The sequence below is a fragment of the Pelodiscus sinensis genome, chromosome 9, assembly GCF_052426305.1.
Source record: "Pelodiscus sinensis isolate ZL-2025 chromosome 9, ASM5242630v1, whole genome shotgun sequence".
Lineage (NCBI taxonomy): Eukaryota > Metazoa > Chordata > Testudines > Trionychidae > Pelodiscus > Pelodiscus sinensis.
In genome coordinates this window covers 21,946,088-21,968,468 of record NC_143060.1, presented here as the reverse complement: position 1 = coordinate 21,968,468, position 22,381 = coordinate 21,946,088, and the positions used below count along the sequence as shown (strand labels likewise).

The window sequence follows — 22,381 nt, the reverse complement described above, 5'->3', positions numbered from 1 at the left end:
CCCTGAATGTGTCCTGTATGTGGGTTGAGAAATACATATGCAAATTCTGGTGGATGATGTGTGGGGGGGGAGTTACAGCAGGTGGATTTTGAGATACAAACAGAACATAAAGAGCATGTCCCACATTGCCCCGGATTCAGGTGAGTGGTTGTTTTTAGTAACAGAGTCTATATTTAGTTGTGAGGGCACCTTGCCTTGAGAATTTAGGGTAAGTGCACACCCCACAGTGTGGCCTATCCCTATGTCCCCAGTTATATTGGGGGGTAATAAATACGTTATCACTCGGGGGACGAAACCTGCGCTTTCCCCAGCTCTGACCCTCATCAGGATTTCTGTGGTGCCTTCTGTTGTGGGGCCCATGACCATTAGGGGAGTGAAGCGAGAGGTGCCTCTGGCTGTGTCCCACTTCCATGGGTGGCTTAAGGAGTCCTAGAGTCTTTTAGTGGAGAAAGGCCAATGCTTTCCCAGGTCTTCTGCATCCCTTGGCATCCTCTTCGTCTGTGTCCTCATCCTCTTTTCTTCTTGAGATGCATCTGTTTGGGGGAAACATAGCTTTTTGGGGGGAAGGTGAAAGGAGTGCCCCTGGATGCACCCTGGCTATATCCCCCTCAGTGGACGATAACTCAGTCCATATAGGGGGGAAGGGAAACCCCCCCAAAAACCTCCCTATGTCTCTTGTGACATTTAGGCTTTTGTTGGGGGGAAGCCAGTGCTTGCCTGAGTCTTCTTCATCCTCTTTTCTTCTTGAGCTGCACCTATTGGGGGGAACGTAGCCTTCCGGGGGGGAAGGTGAGGGGGATGCCCCTAGATTTGCCCTGGCTATGCTCCCCTTCGTGGGCAGTAATAACTCAGTCAGGGGAAAACCCAAGAAACCCCTCCCATAGTCTCTTGCATCATTAGTCTTTTGTTGGGGGAAGCCAATGCTTTCCCAGGTCTTCTGCATCCCTCGTCAGCCTCTGTGTGTCACACTGTGGATCCAGTGGTTACTCACCTTTGCCTCCCTGTCAACATGGCTCCAACCTTAATCAGGTCTGCCTCCATGAAAGAGCTGTAATACAGACTCATTTTATCCAGGGGTTCTTTGCAGGACAGGGAGTCTTATGGTCTTGCTCTCTTCCCTGCCACTCCCCATCTCCCAACTCAGTATGAATCTGCTGGGACTCATGGTGAAGCATCAGCAAAATCTGGAGAGGTGAATATGGGGGGAAAGTACTGCAGAGGCAGCTAAGCCTCTCCTTCATATGAAAAGGGAAAATCCATGCAAAGAGGGTCTTTAAACATAGGAATCTAGGAGGGAATAAGCTTGTTTTGGAGCTCTGCTCTAACATCATTTACTCAGTTTTCCAGTTAAAGCCACTAGTTTTGCCTCTGCTTGTGGAACTTACAAAAGGCACCAACTGTGAGGCTGCACAAACAGTTCTTTGGGAGAGAAACATGCTCACTAGCCGCAGTATGAGCTTGTATCTCCTTTTTTGGCGCAGCAGATTATTTTCTAATAGCGAGTATTTGTCTTGGAACATTAATGTGTGCTTTCCTGCTATACTATGGGGTTTAGGGTGGAGTGTAGTTTTGTGATGGGGGAGAGGAATTCAGGATAAACTAATTGGAAGTGTAAATTGACTGATATTGGTAATGTAATTAATGCCGCTTTTGCTGTAGCAATTCTGTTTTGCATTAGTTTTGTCTACACTTGACCATTTAAACCAGTATTTCTCAACCAGGGGTACGAGTACCCTTAGGGATACTTAAGAGAAGTCTGGGGGGGGGGGGGAATTAAAACAACTGTAATTTCGAGAAAACTGAATTTTTGTTTATAGCACTTTATTATTTTTGTACTTTTTTACACCCAAAAATTTCATTGCCCGCCAGACTTTGATTAAGTTGTTTAAACAAGTGTGTTGCAATGATGGTAGGGGGAGGAGGGGAATGGTGTGTCTGAAAACTGTAAGTACTGGGGGTACTTTAATTATTTTTTTAAAGAGGTACTTTATAAAAAAAAAAGGTTGAGAAACACTGATTTAAACCACAGCTGTAGAACTTACAAAAGGCATGGTACGAGTTCTCTCCCAGCACACTATGAAACAATCTTCACGAAAGGTATAACTAACGGTGCTGGGAACACAGTTCCTAGCGCTGCTGTAGCTTGGTTCACACTGGTGTTTTATAGCGCTGTAACTTGCTGCACTTGGGGAGGGGGTGTTTTTTCACACCCCTGAGCCAGAAAGTTACAAGCACTTTAAAGTGCCAGATTACAACTGAGTATGATATATGTCACCTATACACAGTATGGAGGCGATAGCCTTTATAACAGTTTGCAAACACCAGTATCTGCCTAACCTTACTCACTGTAAGACTTGCATATTATTCTTTCTGTGTTAATACTTTACTTACTTTCTTGTTCCAGATAAACAACTTATTAGGAGAGAGGCTAACATTTCTTAGGATTTAGCTTTCAGAAGACTGCCCCAATTATACAGCGTTCCTGATCCATGTTATTTAATCTATAGTCCAAAGTCTTGACATAAACTAAAGTAACAGCTAGTTAAATAACAAATCTGACTAACAATATGACAGTTGATGCCTTAAAATGAGTGACACACTATAAAAATGCTCTTTCTTTGTTTCATTTTAAACTGAACCCCTATGGATTAGTTAGTTTTCTTTCTGACTCACTTTAATAAGACTGTTTCAAACTGGGCAGTATTCCTTTTAAGCACAATGCTGCAAAGTTAAAATTAGCCACGAGGACCAATTAATCAGTTGAGTTCATGCCATTTCCTATCGCCTATCAGAGTTGTGTACTAGTAATAGAGTTCTCTGTTCTTAAAGTGTATTTCTGATCTGTGAAAAATGACTCTGTGAAACATAGGGTTCCATGTTTGTCTCTCCATGATCTAAGGTCAAATTTCATTTCACACATGAAAAGATGGTATTAAGCACCCAGCACTGCCAGCTCAATCTGTTTTTCTTCACACATCACAAACAGTAAAGATTCTGCACTGAGGATTTAGTAAACACTTTTCATTGTAGTATTGGGAGCTGGGGAGTAAGCGTGAAGTTTTTGGGCCATGGCTGGACTATTTTTTGAGCAGGCCAGACCTGAGGGGCACTTCAATCCCATGTATCAAGCTGCAATGCCACTCGCTCAATCCAAATTTCATCCAGTTTCAGAAGGTGCAGGGGCTTATAGGTCAGACTAATGAAATAGTAGAGGTGCCTGAGAGGAGAAAGAAGGAAACAAATCTATGGGCCTCTTACTTTAAATGGAATTCTACAGCCCCTGATTATTATGATGATCTATGAGCAAGATAGAAACAAGCTCTCTCTCTCTCTCTCTCTCTCTCTCTGAATAAGTCATCTCTATATGTTGCAGTGGGGTTTGGACCAAAAGCTAGGAGCTAGTTCTTGAGCTTTCATCTCATCCCTGTCACACACACATGGTCTACACACAAACTTGCATTGGTTTAACTAAAAGTGTGTTTTTAAACTGATGTGGTTAAACTGGTGTAAGTTTGTGTATAACTCTTATTTTGGTCTGAGTGATTTATTACAGTTGAATCCATTACTTCACAGTGTCGGTCTCTATGTTTTGTAAGGTGAAAACATTGTAACTTGTCAGGAGTATTGAGGACAAATTAATTAATTAGTAGTCCTGTGGCACCGTAGAGACTAACAAAAATATATAGTATCACGAGCTTTCATGAACAAAACCCACCTCATTAGATGATGAGAAAAACATACTTCATCAGATGATGATGAAGGGGATTTTGCTCACCAAAGCTCATGACACTATTTATATTTTTGTTAGTCTCTAAGGTGCCACAGAACTACTGGTTGTTTTTTAAAGTTACACAGTAACACAGCTACCCCTCTGAGATTGATTAATTAGTAACTACATTGCTTTGAAAAGGAATTATGTTTTTAATTGAAACAAAGATGCTTGAAATACATAGTGCAGAGGGAAAACTGCATGGGGTCAGGTAGAATTTGTCTTTGTGATTCATTCTATCTTCTAGTGTCCTATTTAACCAGAAATAACTATCCTGCACACAAGAATCCCAGTCTCTTATCTGCTACTGGTTATTCTGGCACGTCTGTGTGGTCTAGCTCCCATTTAGAATACCACATGGCTTGTTGGCTGTCAAAAGTACCTGTAAATAAATTCCAGAAATTTCCTGAATTGTTTGCATAGAGCAGACTGAGCTGTCATTACATGGACTTTATTAATAGTCCCATTAACCTCAATGGGATAAAGTGCTAGTCACCTTGCATCGTTGTAAAACTAGACAATAATTGAATGTTCCATCCTGTTTATGGAAACATAGTGCCAGTGTGACAGAACAGTCGCTAGAGAGTGTTTTCCAGAAGAAAGATATCTGCTGTAGTGTTGGCCTGTTCAGGAGTTTGGTCAGTTTATGATCAGCACCATCTAACAGGAAATACATGTGCAGGCAACCAATAGACGATATATGAATGAACTAAGTTTGCTATGGCGCAGTTTTCAGTCTGGAGTATTGAAGAAGTGGTGTATTCTGCAATTGCATTCTGTGGATAAGAGTACATATAATTTTTAATCTAACTCTTAAGTTGTTTAGCTAGGTATTGCACTATTAAATCAGGCTAAATGCTGAGTGGAAGTGAAGAGATTCTTCTATTTTCAGTTGCTGAGCAAGAGACAGCTGTTCTTTAGCTGCTACAGCTTTTGCAATGCACCTCTCTACCTGCCAAAAAAGCGAGGGGCCAGCTTCAAGAATAAAACTCATGGCTTTCAAGTAGTAGCAAAGAGTGTGAGGCCAGTGTCTTTTTTTCACATCTACACTGCAACGCTATTTCGGGTATTTCCGATATCTCTGTAAACCTCATTCTACGAAAAGTAAGGTGCATTTTAGAATGGCACTTTATTTCAAAATGTGGTGCTGTGTTGACAGTGCCAAATGACAAAATAAGCTATTTCAAAACAATATCAAAATAAGAGACACAAATTTGTATCTTATTTTGAGTTACGGTGATGTGTAGACACACACAGGCTGTGTCTAGACTGGCAAGTTTTTCCACAAAATCATCTGCTTTTGCGGAAAAACTTGCCAGATGTTTACACTGGCCGCTTGAATTTCCGCAAAAGCACTGACGATCTCATGTAAGATTGTCAGTGCTTTTGCAGAAATACTATGCTGCTCCCGTTCGGGCAAAAGTCTTTTTCCGAAAAGCTTTTGCGCAAAATGGCCAGTGTAGACAGCAGAGATTTGTTTTCTGCAAAAAAGCCCCGATTGCGAAAATGGAGATCAGGGCTTTTTTGCAGAAAAGAGCGTCTAGATTGGCCACAGACACTTTTCCGCAAAAAGTGCTTTTGCGGAAAAGCATCCTACCAATCTAGACGCGCTTTTCCGAAAATGCTTTTAACGGAAAACTTTTCCGTTAAAAGCATTTCCGGAAAATCATGCCAGTGTAGATGTAGCCCCATAGTGTTAATTTCTACTTCCAGATACACAAGCCATAACATTGCAAGGCAGAATCCCTTTTACTGACCTTGCTCGTTGCGCTTTTTTGTAACAGGAGTATATTTGTTGTTAAAATGCTCCTGCAGATAAAAATTAACCCTTAATTAAAGTCATCTTAATTACAGGGCTGCTCTCAACCACAAGTAAGAAAAAGTGATTGTTTGGGGTCTCATGCTTTTAAAGACCCTCTTCAGACTTAGCTCAAGGCTCCATTGCTCTTCATCCAGCAGCGCGATCCAAGGAACTGCAAAATTTGAGCATCTAAGAAAGAACTCAACTCTTTACCTGGTCCCTCTGCAGCAGTGGGACCAAAAGGGAGCCAACTTAACGTTAGATTCCTATCCTTGCACCACTACTGTCAGCTTGATGCTTATCTCTGATTTAGGACACTAGCTTTAGTAAGGATGATGTAATTGTGAGAATAAAACTGTATCACCTTCTGCATTTGGCTTCCTGCAAGAGGGAGAAATATTCTCATTAATCCAACTCTCTGCTGCAACCTTATTTTCATACTGCAATAGGAACCATGGCAGAGAGGTTGTTAGTGTGATTTTTCGCTCCTTGTTCTCTCAGAGGTCACTGTGCCACATTCAGACTTCATGTTAAGCAATGACAAATCATGAGAATCCTAGCAAACATCTTGTCATCGTTCATATGATGCCCATTAAAAATGATATGCTTAGGGCCAGATTGTCACTTGATGTAAACTGATGTCACTACATATAAGTCAATGGAGATGTGCTGATTTACACTAGCTGAGGATTAGGCCTTATCATTTTTTTAATTGAAAATACTAAGTTGGCACTTTCAATGAACCAGAAACCTCCTGAATCTCAGCTCCGGTTCAACCGAGAGGTAAGAGGTGTTTGCAATAAATAGCTCCTTCTATGTTAGACTGGGCTTATACAAGAATCCCAGAGGCATGGATGTCTGCATGCTATTAAGGGCCTACATTAGTCAGGCTTAAACATTTGCAGCTTACAAGTCTTTGGCACCTTAAAAGCTAGAAAAAATTGTCTAATACATAGATACAGTTATTTCAATATTACGATCCATGGATTTTTGTTAAACACTGACAGTGTGCTTGGTGCTGTAAAAGGAACAGACTGTCCCTGCCCCACAGTACCTGAACTACCTTATTCTTACTATAGGGAATACAACATGGGCTGAAGTCAAATGATTTCTTTAAGATATTATGTATTGCAGTGTAGCAAGTTTTTAAGGCCAGTCACAGACGTAGGAAAACAGACCTCATGTGGGAGGGAGGGAGCTGATGATAGTGTATGGGTGGAGTGGTATACTGGAGCCAGGAAGACAAGTCATCCATTGCACAAGGTGAGAGCTCGGGATGGAATTAGTAACAGGTAGATGTGGCAAACGATCAGTGCTAAATCAGAATGTGATGGAAATGGGAAGTGGATCAGTAGCAAAGTGCAAACTCATTAGGAATAGCTACATAAGATTATTATCTAAATGTGGATATTGCACTCTTTATTCATAGATATTAAATGGATTCATAAAGAAAAGTAAATAACATTATCTGCCTTTTACAGGCAGGGTCACAGATGCACAGAAATGAAGGGATTCGACCAACGTCACACAGCACAGTGGCAAAGCTGAGAAGAGAATTCATGGTCTCCCGATACTTGGTTTAGTACCTGATACACAGGACCAGAAAGATTCCCTAGGGTGGGAAGGAAGAGAGAATGCTTTTTTTCCTGAGGTTTACCCTGGGACACCTGACAACTGTTACTCCTCAGATCCAGCAGCGTCATGCACAGGGTAGAGTTGGTGGTGAAGGGCAGAGCACGTTACAGGCTGTGTGACTCAAATGCACTCTTTTTCCCTTCTTCTTTCTCTGTAATCCATTTCTGCTTGGGAAGGAATTAGGTCTCTGGAAAACATTCAAAGACTTTGTTGTGTGAACCGCAATACAAATAATAAATAGAGGGTCAGGAGGATTCAGTGGTGAAAGCAACTTCTGTTCCCTGGTACCAAGCCGATTGGTTGGGCTGTTTTTGTGAAGCTGTTAGTCCCTTCAATGAGACTTACCACTCCTATAAATACCCAGAACACAGCTCTGACTTCCACATTCTGCAGTTGGCTCTGGAAAGCTCAAATCCTTGATCGGGGAGAAAATGTCCAGCCAGTGAGTATCCCTACAGGCTTTTCTCTGGACTAAAGACTTGGTGCTTATTATTAACATAGTAATTGTATTATAATAGCACCTCGGGGCTCTGCCCAAGAATGGGGCTCCTTTTGTGCTAGGCACTGTACAGGGTTGCAGACCATCCCTGCCCTGAAGAGCTTACTCTCTAAATAGAGGACACAGATGGGGGGAGGGGAGACGAGGGAGATAAAGCACATGAGCAGAGAGAGCAATGTAATGTAAATATCAAGTTAATACCACGATTGTTTGTTTTAAACGTACTTGGTGGAGTTTTGCTGGGAGCAAATTAGCTAACCAGACAGACCAAGGAAGAGAGAAGGTATTAAGGGAAGTGGAGCATGGAGGGAGGCTGAAGAATAGAAGAGACCATGGAAAAGAGGACACAAACAGCCACTCAGCACATTTTACGGTGAAATCCATTGAGTGCTGATGATGCTACCAATTTCTGAAAGGGCCTGCTACAGCTGCGTATCTCTAGTCTGCTCCTACTAGATGGCTCCTCCCAGGAAATTTTCTTCACATGACTGAAGTAGGGAGGGAATATGAAGCCTGATAGCAGCTCTTCCCGGGAGTATTAGTGGGGAGAGAGTTGCATTGTCTGGCTCTCTGCTTCCTCCTCTATGCTACAGCTGGGTCTGCTGGATTTACTAGATATCTGAAGCTATCTACCCAAATGATTGCACATAGCATCTTATTGCAGCTTTCTAACACAGCACTCTGCTCTCTAAGGAGCAATGTGATAGTTGTCATCATCAGGGCCTACACCATGGAATGAGGGGTACCTCCAGGGCTGAAAGCATAAGTCTCTACAACATGTGCTCAAGAGTCACACTCTGTAGCTGTTGGCTGTAAGACTTACATCCTTTGTGGGTCAGGCATAAATGGGGAATATTATAGTAGCTGTTGGTTGCACCAGAGTTGGAGAGGAATTTCAGTCTGTTTGGAGATGCAATATAGTCTAATTCCACTGGGATGGGTGTGCAAATTGGTCAGGGGGGTACAGATTCAGGGGTCAGGAGGATGACCTGTACCTCTGGATGAGAGGGCAGGGCGGTATGGAGTATAGTATAGTATATATTTAATGTTCCTTTGATATTGTAGTCTGTACTTGGCAAGACTCAGAGGAGACTCAAGCATATACTTCATCACACACACAAGTTGGCAACAACTGTTAACCTGAGGCCTGGGAAATGGAACTTGTGACTCTTGACTCTAAAATCACAGCCCACTTCCCAGTTCTTAGAGTTTCTCCACCCATTGGCAATAGTACGTAGGGATGTTAAAAAGCATTTTGGGTTTGTTTGGCTTTTTTTTTTAGTTTGGTTTGGCATTTTTGTAAACATGTAACCACTGAAATTTTCAGCAGTTATACCTGGAGGGTGGCAGCTCCATGGGAGCTGGTGCACATGAGAAGCCAGCTTAAAAGTTGTGTCTCTACGCACATTGGCTCCCATCTGTTCCCTTTCCCCTCCCTGCACTGCTGCCGGTATATCAGAGGTGGCAACATGTGAGGGAGGGGCAGGTGGCTCATCAGGAGCCAGTGCTCATAGCAAGCTTGCTTAAAAGCTGGTTCTTCGGGAGCAATGGCTCCTGCCAGCTCCCCACCGCCCCCGCACTGCTGCCTCTGATACAGAGACAGCAGTACAGGACGGGGGCTTGTGCATAACTGTGTAAACATACACTATCACAACCTTAGTATTAGGGCTTTTGCTGTTGCAGGGCAACCACCAGGGAGGCTGAGGCAGTCACAAACGTTAGTTCAGATCTGATGCCCAAGAGTGAAAGAACATGAGGACTCTCAAGTTCATTCTTCAATGTCTGTATTATTTTTAATCAGCTAATACAGCTCATCAGGCTTCCCCTCACTTCCATTTAAACCTTTATTCTTCTGAGGGCCATTGCTTCTCCCCAAGCTGATTGTGCCACTTTGTCAAGAATTTCTGACTCACACCATCTAGAAACAAAGCCCTGTAACTCTGGCGTATCTATGCTCTCTTAAAATCTTTCAGAATAGAACACCCAGCGGGTGGATACAAGAAGCTTTTTGAGACTGTGGAGGAATTGTCTTCACCAGTGACTGCTCATGTCACAGGTTTGTGCATTTCTATTGCTTTCCTTTCACACTGTCAACAGTCTCCCCCAGGTCACTGTATGCTGCTTGCCTGATCCCAGGGTGCTGCCCTGTGAGATAAATGGGTTAAACTTGTCACAAGGACAGGAAGTACATAGGCTTCCACATTTCAGGGTAATGGAAAGTGATACAGCAGGATAACCAAGTTCCTTTTTATAACCTGTGTTGTGATCCCACCAGATCTCTTCATCAGGTTGAACAGTTACCAGGACAGACCTGTAGGAATATCTAATTGCTGAAGAAATGGTACCAACAATTCTATACATCTCACTCTTCTTACTCTGGATGAATACTGAAATAATACATGGTGCAATTAGGAAACACTATACAGCTGGAGGTACCATCTTTTGGAGACATAAAACCAGACCTCTTGTGGTTCTTAAAGATCCCATGGCATTTTTGTAAGAACAGGGATTGTAATTCTGCTGAGGTCAAACTCTAACTCTAAGGGCAGTTTTCCTCCTAAAACTGGCATTCTGCCTGCAAATTCCTCTGGCATCTTGACATGTGTGCAGTATTTTTCTTCGTCTTTTGTCCAGAACCATTGTGTGGTACAATCTTAGGTAGTTGCTGTGTTTCATCTCAGGGGAAGCTGTATTTCAGTGCTGGATGAAGCAATCCCCATATAAAGTTGTGCATCAGACCAGTTAAGTTTGTATGGTGACTTGGGATCCTATAATGAAAGACCATTATAGTTCTAATTGAGAATTCAAATCCAAAGCTCACTATTCTACAAATTCATGTTTAAATCTTGAAGAGGAGGTGAAAAGCAATTGGAATTCAATAGCGGTTAAAAAACTTCTAGATTAAAAAACCTGCTCCTTTGCATAACAACAATTCGCTGATTTTTTTAGTTCCATACTTGAATTTATTCAAGATACTAAGTCTGTAAAACAAGAAATAAAACTGAGCTCAGAGCTTGTGAAAATCCAGTTTGTGAAGAGTATAAGAAACACAGGGGCTACGTCTAGACTGGCTGCTAATTCCGGAAAAGTCATGCAAAGCAGGTAAGTCAGAATAGGGAAATCCGCGGGGGATTTAAATATCCCACGCGGGATTTAAATAAACATGTCCGCCGCTTTTTTTCCGGCTTGGGGAAAAGCCGGAAAAAAGCGTCTAGATTGGCGCAATCCTCCGGAATAAAGCCCTTTTCCGGAGGATCTCTTATTCCTACTTGAAAGGATCGCGCCAGTCTAGACGTTTATTTCCCTATTCTGACTTACCTGCTTTGCATGACTTTTCCGGAATTAGGGGCCAGTCTAGACGTAGCCAGGGAGAACATAGACTGAAAGAGGATTGGTGCATTTGGAATACTTATTCCTTTCACTGATCCTTAAGAAAAGTCTGTTATTAGCACTCACAAAATTCCCTCTTGATTATCTTTCCTATAGGCAGGATTCCCATATGGCTTAGAGGCAGTCTTCTTAGATGTGGGCCTGGCTTATTTGAAGTTGGTTCTGAACCATTTTATCATTTGTTTGATGGCCAAGCACTCCTTCATAAATTTGACTTTAAGGAGGGTCATGTCACGTACCATCGGAGGTAAGTGCAAAACATCAAAGCAAATATAAGGAGATAAAATAGAAAAATGATAGAGCCATATTTACCTGATGATAAAATGTGTAATGCTGGGATTATTATAATTTGCAATAATGATAACAGATTTATGATTAGCACCAGCATAACACTTTCCATGTAAAGATTACAGAATATTTGCATTATGCAACTGTGTCATTTTACAGATGACAGAATGAGTACAGAAGAAGATTAAGCAACTTTCTTAAAGTTTCACAATGAATCAGTGACAGTGCTAGGACTCAAAATTCTCCATTGGAGGTTTTACTCACTAGACAACTCTGCCATTCTTTAGTTAAATAAAGTCCTTTATGAAAAATGTTTCAGTGTCCTACAGTAATGACCAAAACCCTACCGTTAAGCTTCTTCTTAATGAAAAGTTTTGGATCATTATTATAGAATACTGTTCTTGTTTTTAACCAGGGATTCCTTGTTTGGACACAACATTTACTGCTACTTTATATTCAACAGTGTATATTAGTGCCTGCTTCAGTGTGACAGGATCAGTATGTGTTTGATATTGAAGGTCCAGAGACTTGATTGGCATCTAAATTGATTAATCCAGGATACAAGATGACTTGGGTTGGTAAAAAAACGTTCTGTAGCCAATTAAAATAAAAAAGGTTTCATGTGTCTGTTTTCCTTGAAGTTTGTGTATGTGAGAGAAAACCAAAAAATAAACTTTGGGGGGAGAAGGGGGTTAGTCAGGCAAAATCTGCTCCCCCCCCCCCCCCAAAAAAAGCACTTAAAATATTTGGTTGTCATTTAAAAGGTCAATTCGGGTGTTTTTCAGGGTTTTTTTATGAAAAGTTGAGATTTTCCAAGTGGGAAAACATATGTCCAGTTCTGAATAGGACATCTGAGCTTACAAGGAAGATATAAGAGATGCCATTCTGGAAAAACAGAAAGAAAAGTCTGAGATAATACTGCAGGCAGATAAATGCCCCACTGAAGTCAAAATTCAAGGGGGTTCTAGCTTTGGCTGCACATTAGCTTCCCAGGTGTTCCCACGTCTAAACACTTAAGCTATGTCTACACTGCACTGTTCTTCCGAAAAAGAAGTGAAAAAAGCTAAGCAAATTGTGGTTCACAATTTGCATAGCTTTTTCTGGAAGAGGCTTTTCCAACATTTGGCCCATCTACACTGGGCCAAATGTCGAGGAAAAAAACCCCTTTTTCAAAACATCTCTTCTTCCTCATAAAACTAGGTTTACAGGGATGCTGAAAAAGCGCATCTGCTCTTCCGAACAAAATTTCAGAAAAGCAGATGAATTCCCTGGACGTGGCAGAGTTTTTCCGGGATATCTCTAGTACCCTGGAAAAAGTCTCCAGTGTAGTAGACATAGCCTTGGAGGGAGAAAGAGAGAGAGAAGCAGGTTTTTGAGTTGTTTATATATATATTTCTGGTTTGTGACATGAACCTCTTGATAGCAGAAATACGTTTATGAAACTCATCTCTTTAAACTTCATATCAAGTTTCATTTAAATATTTGAGAGCTTAATTGTTTTATTATATAAGACTAGCCACTTTTGTCATCATGTACATTATATCTTTTCTATTTCTTGGTCTTCTCAAGATTCATTCGGACTGATGCTTATGTAAGAGCAATGACTGAGAAAAGAATCGTGATAACTGAATTTGGCACCTATGCTTACCCTGATCCATGCAAGAACATATTTTCCAGGTGAATGAGAAAGCTACATGTTGTAGGAGAGTGACATGTTTGCAGTGAAATGGTATGAAAGCTCCACTACTAGAATATAATTTATCATTTGTTGATTTCATTTGCCCAGGTTTTTTTCATACTTCAGAGGTGTGGAGGTCACTGATAATGCCCTGGTTAATGTGTACCCAGTGGGTGAAGATTACTATGCCTGCACTGAGACCAACTTTATCACCAAGATTAACCCAGAGACCTTGGAGACAATCAAACAAGTAGGTATTTTGTGTGTGTTTGTGTCAACATTGTTCATAGAGCAAAAAAAAGTACTTCTATTATCTTTTTGGAGATGGTAAACTGAGGCACACAGAAACTAAAGCTAGGATTTTTTCAAAGGCTGCTCAGACTTGAGTCCTCAAAATCCAATGAAATTCACTGGGTATTGGGCGGCATCCTCCCTTTGGTGATTTGTTCACACAGGAAATCTGTGGCAGTTGTCCCAGTTCAGTGCCTTTATCCCAAGGCCATCCTTCCTGTAGGATCTCGTTTGAATAGCACAGCAATACAATAAAGGTACAGGCTAGTGAGCATTTCTTAGTAGGAGCCAGTGACTGCAATGCAATCATGTATTAACAGTGTCCAAGCGGTCTGCTGACAGGGCAAAATGTTGTTCACAGGAAACACAATTGTGCGGTTAGTCACTGGCATCACCTGATGGAGCCATTGTGTTTTTTGGCTTGCTGTCTGTTTTGCCAGGATTCTGTTTTTTGGGGTTTTTTAATGGCTGTCGAAAGGACACTATTTCTGTGCAGCCTATTGCAAATCAGTGCATGTGCTGATGCAGGCTTTGCAGACTCCCTGAAAAGTAGCACTAGAGTTAAGGTGAAGGGAGATGCTCTAACCTTAGACATTAGGATCAGATACTCTTATATCCCTTTATACCAATGAGCCTGGAAGTATCGGCACATCTCCATCTACATTCTCTTCTGGCACACTCTCCCACTCCAAGTTTAGGGGACCTTTAAGTAACTCAGAAGGGGGTTATAGCAGGGTACAAATCACATTCCTACTTCAAGGTTGAAGAATTTAATCTAGCGTGTGTGTGTGTGTGTGTGTTTTTAATCAGAGATAGAGGTTTCAGGGAGGATTCTGACTCCCCAAGTGGAGGGATGCAGAACTGTCTAGCATGAATGCCATCTTCAATAGCTTGCTTGTCCATGAGATTTCAGTAGTTTATTTTTAAACTCTTCCCTTTCGACCCACGATTCTCTATACAGAACTCCACTTGACTTAAATGGGAGTTGTGTGTATGCTGTTGCTACTATTTCTCTAAATATTTGCTAATTTGCAGATCATTTACCAGTAGAACTACGAAATGATAACTTCCCTTACCTAAAACAATAGCACATTTCTAAGACAAATATTTCATTCAATTCATAATGATAAGTAAACCGCTTTTCCAGATAAAGCTTATGATTCTCCCTGTCACTTCTCTCTCATTTCAGGTGGACCTTTGTAAATATGTTTCAATCAACGGTGTAACTGCTCACCCCCACATTGAAAATGATGGCACCGTTTATAACATCGGCAACTGCTTTGGGAAAAATTTTGCAATTGCCTACAATATTGTACGGATCCCACCACTGCAAGCAGGTTAGTTTACCTATTTCTTAAACGCAATGGGTGTGTCTAGACTGGCAAGATTTTGCGCAAAAGTGGCTGCTTTTGTGAAAAAACTTGCCAGCTGTCTACACTGGCTGCTTGAATTTGCACAAGAACACTGACTTTGTAATGTACAAAATCAGTTCTTGCACAAATACTTTCCCACTCCCGCTCGGGAAAAAGCACTCTTGCGCAAGAATACTTGCTCAAGAGGGCCAGTGTAGACAGAGAAGCATTGTTTTGCGCAAAAAAGCCCTGATGGCTAAAATGGCGATCGGGGCTTTCTTGCGCAAAATCGCATCTAGACTGGCCATGGATGCTTTTACGCAAAAGCAAATCTTTTGCGCAAAGGCACTTGCCAATCTAGACGCGCTTTTACAGAAAAACTTTTGTACTTTGCATCACTTTTCAGATGACTTTTTTTCTTTTCTGATCCTTATCTAAAGTTTTTTTATAATAAACTTTTTACAAATGTTCTTTAAAACGACATCACATGATATTTTCAGAGAATAATACTTCTTGTGCTAAAGGCCAAAAACCTTCTTAGTAACATTTTGTAGCGTGGTCTCATTGAGCCATTCCTGGGGCTGCTTCCATAATTTAAATACTATTTTTATTTCAGACAAGAAAGATCCAATGAATAAGTCCGAGGTGGTTGTGCAATTTCCTTGCAGTGATAGATTTAAACCCTCCTATGTGCACAGGTAAGTTGCAAGCTATTACTGTAAACAGCACAGTGAAATATATAAACGCAGTTCTGTATGCAGAGAAGTGAGATGTTCTTGCCATGAAACCTGTATTTCATAGCTTTGAGCCACATTTGAAAATAGCTCTTTCTAGCAGAGAACCCTCTGCAAATAACACATGTAATGTAGATAGATATAGTTTGCACAACATTTGCTTTTTTAACATGATTTATTCATAAGAATGGCCAGACTGGGTCAGACCAAAGGTCCATCTAGCCCAGTATCCTGTCTTCCAATAGTGGCCAATGCCAAATGCCCCACAGGGAGGGAGTGTCTAGACTACAGGGTTTTTTCGGAAAAAAAATGGCCTTTTTTAAAAAAAACTTCCTGTGTCTAGACTGCTGCCGCATTCTTTCGAAAGTAAATTGAAAGAATGCAGTTTTTTCAATTGCAGAAAACTTCATTTTATGAGGAATAACACCTTTTTTTGAAAGTGCTCTTTTGAAAAAAAGGCATTATTGAACGCAAACCATGCTTTTTCGAAAGAGAGCATCCAGACTGCCTGGGTGGTGTTTTTCGAAAAAGCGGCTCGCTTTTTCGAAAGTACTGGTTGTAGTCTAGACGCTGTCTTTCAAAAGTGGCTTGTAGTCTACACATACCCTGAGTGAACAGAACAGGTAATCAAGTGATCCCTCTCCTGTCATCCATTTCCAGCCTCTGATAAAGGACACCATTCCTACCCATTCTGGCTAAGTATTGATGGACCTAACCTCCATAAATGTATCTAATTCTTTTTTGAACCCTGCTCATTCAAATGCTCTTGCTGTTGTATACATGGGAAGCAGAACAACTAAGCATGCAGTAAATGACAGCTAACATTAAGGATTTGCAGAAATCAGGAGGATTATGTTTCAGTAACATTAATCAGACTTTTAAATGCAGCAGCCATTATTTGTCAAGCTACCATTCTGTGTATAAAGCAATACTGTTGTCAGACATCACCACAGGCAAACTTACAGGTTCCAACTCTATTTCTGAACAGCTTTGGGCTGACTCCAAACTATATAGTGTTTGTGGAAACACCAGTGAAAATTAACCTGCTCAAATTCCTTTCTTCTTGGAGTCTGTGGGGTGCCAACTATATGGATTGCTTTGAGTCTAATGAAACCATGGGGGTAAGTGAAATTGCATTACACTGTTACATAATGGCCTTCTAAATGTAAGGTTTGTCATGGTAAATATACCTTCACTATTTCTCCTGTGAAAAGTAACATGCTTCCTTGTTTTCCAGGTCTGGCTTCATGTAGCAGATAAAAAAAAAGGAAAGTACCTCAATATCAAATACAGGACCTCAGCCTTTAACCTCTTCCATCACATTAACACTTACGAAGACAATGGATTTCTTATTGTGGATCTCTGCACCTGGAAGGGGTAGGTAAGAGCACTGAAGTGGGTGCTCAGAGTGCTATTTCTGAATATAATCTAGAGATGTGCTGAGAGAAGTCATGCGCTGACTAGGGGATGGAATGGGTAACCTACTGGGCCTTTCCCATATCAACTTGCTATGATTCTGGGTCTGACTATGACTGATATTACTGAGATTTGTGTCACTGTCTTCGATTATTTCTGATTCTGACTTTGTACAGGTTTGAGTTTGTTTACAATTATCTGTACTTAGCCAATTTGCGGTCCAACTGGGAAGAAGTGAAGAAACATGCAGAAAAAGCTCCTCAGCCTGAAGCTCGCAGATATGTTCTTCCCTTAAACATTGATAAGGTAACAGTTTGATTAGGCTATGTACATCTGGAAATTTGAACTACATTTAATTCCTTGAAATGCTACAGCCTGCATGGGTCCTGCACATCTGCTCTCAATCAAAAACATTTTTTAAAGAAGACCCCCTTAAAAATCTAAATTTCTGAATCATGGAAATAGAAAACTACCCCTAACTTTCTACCGGTGTCAGTCCCAATGAAAGCTCCCATGTGTTGTTTTCCACATCTTACAGAAGTGTTAAGTGAAAGTGCTGTTCTTCCATGACAGGATATCTTCCAGGAGGTATATATTGACTGGAACTGGGTGAATAATTTTGTCTTGTTAGCTAGAGTATTTGCAGAGAGCAGATACAGCCAGAGTGCATTTCTGGATAAAATCCTTTCCTAGCTCCTAGTCTGATGTTGAGATTCTGACAAATTACCAGCCTCAACACAAGGTTTGTGGCCTCTGAATTTATAAACCAAGCAGCTTGCCCGTTGGACGTTTGTTTTTAAGCCACTATATTCAGAGCAGCTGCAGAACTAATTTTCCTGGCTGAGTGCTGAGGCCCTTTGTGCATCTGCTCCTCCTTTGCCTCCCTGCCCCCACCTCATATAGGTTTTGTAAGGCAGGGGTCCTTACATTTCACCATTATTGTTCTAGATGATTCTGAACTAATCATTGCTCTCAATCCTGACTGCGTTAAGAACAAATGAGGGTGACACTTCCAGACAAGTAAATTGGCTTCAGAGCAGTGAATTTCAGTGACACTATAGATCAGATATACCCCATATAATTTAATTAAAACATGCATACACACGTCAGCATTTAATTATCTCAGTGTAACTTTAGGAGAGGTTCTCAAGAAGAATTAATCCCCTATGTTCCATTGTCTTTCAGTGAGCATTGGGTACCAACTTCTCTTTGTGCCTTAAGAAAACTATCCCCTACAGATCAGGCATTGGCCTGATTCTGATCTCATACCCGTGTAACTCCATTGATTCCTGATTCACACTCAAGTAACAAAGTCTGGCCCCAGGTTTCTCTCTTTTTAGATTTTGCTCATGATCCGATATAGTGAAGCATAGTCTCACAAATTTTACATTAGATAACGGGAAACCCACTGGGTGTGTCTAGACTACAGGTTTTTTTCGGGGGGGAAAAAACGTGGCCTTTTTTCAAAAAAACTTCCCCTGCGTCTAGACTGCTGCCGCGTTCTTTCGAAAGTAAATCAAAAGAACGCAGCAGTGTTTTCGACCATGGAAAACCTCGTTTTACGAGGAATAACGTCTTTTTGTAATGGTCTCTATGTAATGCTCTTTTGAAGTACTCTTTATGTAATGCAAACTGTGCTTTTTCGAAAGAGAGCATCCAGACTTCCTGGGTGGGCTCTATCGAAAAAGCGGCTTGCTTTTTCGAAAGTATTGGTTGTAGTCTAGACGTTCTTTTTCTAAAGAGGCTTTTTCGAAAGTATCTTCGAAAAAGCCTCTTTCGAAAGAGGCTTGCAGTCTAGACATAGCCACTGTGAATTTGCAAGTTGTGAAAATGAGCTGATAAATTCCAATTGACAAGTCCAAGGATACTACTACATTGTAGAGTGTACTATGCTTATTTGTTTTTGAAACTAAGCTATAGTTGCTATTATGTCCTGAGATTTCACAGTATGTTAGGAAACATAGAGCTGTATGTTTTGTAAAACAAAGTCTTCTAGAGATGAGTTTTCATCAAAGCACCTTGCTGTTAAGTGTTTACTGAGAAACAGGAAGACAATCATTTTGTTGGTTAATTATAAATTTTGCTGCTTAGCATGATTCTGCTGTATATCTCTAACTTGCAAGGTACAAAGAAAATAAACAAAGCTTGGAATTTCACTTGTTCCTTTGTTTCTCAAAAGCTGTTGCTTCTCTTTGTTGAAGGCTGACACTGGTAAGAATTTGGTCACCTTGCCCTACACAACAGCAACTGCAACTCTGCACAGTGATGAAACGATCTGGCTGGAACCAGAGATTCTTTTTTCTGGGGCTCGCCAAGGTAAGATGTTAATTCTGAACCTCAGACAGAGGCAACAATAGCAGCTTACTCAATCTGAAACCCACTAATCTTAGCAAATGTATTTTCATTTTCTAGCGTTTGAGTTTCCACAAATCAATTATAAGAAATATGCTGGGAAACCCTATACATATGCATATGGCCTTGGATTGAATCACTTTGTTCCAGACAGGGTAACTATTGATATTCTAATGAGCAAATGTTTGACGTAAGGCATGTTACTAGGCAAAATTAACAATATGCCATACTGAGAACTTTTTTCTTTGTTCTTCAGCTTTGTAAGATGAATGTTAAAACAAAAGAGACTTGGGTGTGGCAGGAACCAGACTCATACCCATCAGAACCTATCTTTGTTTCACATCCAGATGCCCTGGAAGAGGATGATGGTATCTTACATGACTTTTACTTTAACTTAATTAGATTCTTTTATAAGTTTGTGTCCACTGATCTAGTGACCCAGCACTATTTTGAACGCCAAGTCCTTTAGGTTAACAGTCAGTAGATTGCTACCTGGTGCCTCTTTAATTTGGCAAAGTGCCATAACAATACTGAGGCACTTGGAGCACAGTTCTCATTACTGTGAAGCAGAACTGTCTAAACAATTGGGCAGATTTTCTGAAAATGTAACTGTGGCCAAGACTGGGGAAGCAAGAGTTCCAGGGTATTATGAATGTGTTCCTGCTCTTGAACATTTCTATCAAGAATTACATTTGAAGTTATTCAAACAGCAGAGCTGAATGAAAGTATAAATGTAAAAACAAATGTCATGTTAGTTTTAATGGCAGAGGGATTTGAGGGAGAGAAGTGCATGAAGTGGTTGTGTCGGTGTAGGATGCAAAGCACCAGCTTACACAAAGCATAATGCAAGACACAATACAGACTGTGAGGTAAAGAGCTAACCTAAAAAACACTGGGTGAAATCCTGACCCGACTAAAGTCAACAGCAAAACCTCCAATGATTTAAATGGAATTAAAATTTCATCCACTAGGTGCTCAATTCACAAAAGCACGCATATGCTTAACTACTATTCATTTCAGTAGTATGTAAGCACACGCTCACATGCTTTCCTGAATTGGATGAACATCAGCTCTAGTTCAGGACTTACATTTTTATGGTCTTTGTCCCAAGAGTTGTGATTACCTTTTTTTTTATGTTGCGGCATCTGTCTCAGCCCTCAGTCACTGGTTGTTTTTAGTACCTAGTGAATTCATTTTTCATGCATCAGTATTTTTTTTAATTTACACTTAGGTGCTTGTTTCTCATTTTTCAGTACTGCTGTGGCACTCTGCCAGCATGCAGTCTTAATGTATCACTGCCTGTGTTTAAGGACACTAACAGCAGTTGCTCCCACTTGCATGGAGGCAGAATGAAAATGGGTGAAGAGGGCTAGTTAGACTCAATGGAGTAATAGGCAGAAGGGAGCAGGGCCTTCTCTGACACTCTACCCTACTACTAGCTGGGTAAAAAAAATCTGCAGAGGTAATGGAGTTCTGTCCATCTGTCCAACCAGCAAATGAAAATCCTATAAGATATGATCAGAAAAGTAGAAATTATCATGCGAATCATTTCCTCTACTTCTAATGTGATCTGTGGGACAATGGAGAATCTTGAAATATCATTTTGGGATCACTTTTTAGAATAAAGCCCTACCTTTAAAATATTTGATACAGCTAGACTAGAGCTGCCATGCTATAATGAACCAGAAAAGAGCTGGTTTACTGGGAAAGTGAGTAAAAATCCAGAATGATTTCTCAAGAGGAAAAGCCTTTTTCCTTTTAATAAGTTTTACAGCCTCTATGCTCTTAGTAATAGCTCTGCTTTGCCAGCATTCTGAAAGTAACTTGATAGTTTTTGCCACTTGTAGGTTAGTGAGTGTCCAAGTCAGAGTCTAGTGAAGTAACTTGAGTGCTATGTGCTCTTTGTTTATATAAATCATGTTTATTTCTGCTTGTCAGGAGTCGTGTTGAGTGTGATTGTTAACCCTGGCACAGGGCAGAAGCCTGCCTACCTACTTATACTGAATGCAAAGGATATGAGTGAAGTTGCCAGGGCTGAAGTGGAGATTAATATTCCTGTTACCTTCCATGGAATGTTCAAAAGATCGTGACCATTCTTTTCAGTACACTTATCATAAATTGCTTTTTTGGCTTTGAAAAGGTATATTTCTAACTGCAAAAACTCATATATTCTAATGTTCCTTTGTTGTCAATGATTTGTAAAACTCATTAAGACTGAGAATTTCATTTTTCCTGAATGTTTGTGCTTTTGTTTGTGGACAAAAATCGGTCTAAATAAAAGATACAACCTAGTCCATCTCATTTCTCACATTTCTTAGTAACTTAAGTGTTGACTCATCTGACTTTTCAGACTCGCAATGGTTGATCAGACTTTAAAATGAGCAGCATTGGGCATTTTAAAACTTAAAAAGAATGGTTCTTTACAGAATTAAACTTTGGGGCAGTGAGTGATATACTTGAACCAGTATTACATGAAATATTGTAGATTCAAAAAACATCAGTGAAATATGCTCAAGAGTGTCTTCTAATGACTGCTTTATGAGGAGGCTATTTTCTCTGCTATAAAAATGTATTGATTTGACTAAATTCCAGTTCAATGTATTCACCTTCTAAAATCCAATGGTTTTCAGAGGGGCCATCATAAATCCATCCAGTTTGACTGCTGTTCTTCCTGTGGCTGTTTTTGAGAACCAGGATTCATTTGAGGCAGCAAGTTCAAGGCTTGACATAATTAGCATTTTCTCCATTGATAACACTCTCCAAAGAAATCTTGCAAGATGTAGCCAACAGAGTAACCGTTCACATCACACCAGCACCCTTCAGTGAAGGAGCAAGCACTGTATCAGCCAGAAGTACTCAGTATGAAAGAAACCTCCCCACTTCTCTCTCCTGTTCTCTTAATTTTGAGAGCAAAACCTGCCCAATGCCTCAGGTAGTATGAGGTTTGCATAAGTGAATCAAGATGAAAATCCAAACAATGTAAAGGAAGCTTGAATTTAAATATTGGCCACTTGCTTTCCATCTGATAGTACCCTTATGACTCTCAAAAGACCTGCTCCCACAAAGCAGTTTCCAAATTAATATAATTAATATAGCTCTGTGTCTGAAGTTTATGCAAATATCCAGAAAGCTATTTGAAAAATAAAGCTGTTACAGTTCGTAAGTGAACTTCTAGC

The 22,381-nt window shown here is 40.5% G+C and overlaps 1 protein-coding gene across 1 annotated transcript; it reads left to right on the top strand.

Moving 5' to 3' along the window:
* Positions 1 to 7,161: 7,161 nt before the first annotated feature.
* On the top strand, positions 7,162 to 21,485 carry RPE65 (retinoid isomerohydrolase RPE65). Its single transcript, XM_006123356.5, has 14 exons — positions 7,162 to 7,647; positions 9,678 to 9,760; positions 11,191 to 11,341; positions 12,952 to 13,059; positions 13,169 to 13,310; positions 14,541 to 14,688; positions 15,320 to 15,401; positions 16,426 to 16,558; positions 16,675 to 16,814; positions 17,030 to 17,159; positions 19,055 to 19,169; positions 19,266 to 19,360; positions 19,462 to 19,573; positions 21,144 to 21,485. Exons 1-14 carry the CDS (start codon positions 7,637 to 7,639, stop codon positions 21,293 to 21,295), a joined length of 1,602 nt encoding a protein of 533 aa, XP_006123418.1. The 5' UTR covers positions 7,162 to 7,636; the 3' UTR covers positions 21,296 to 21,485.
* Positions 21,486 to 22,381: the final 896 nt, after the last annotated feature.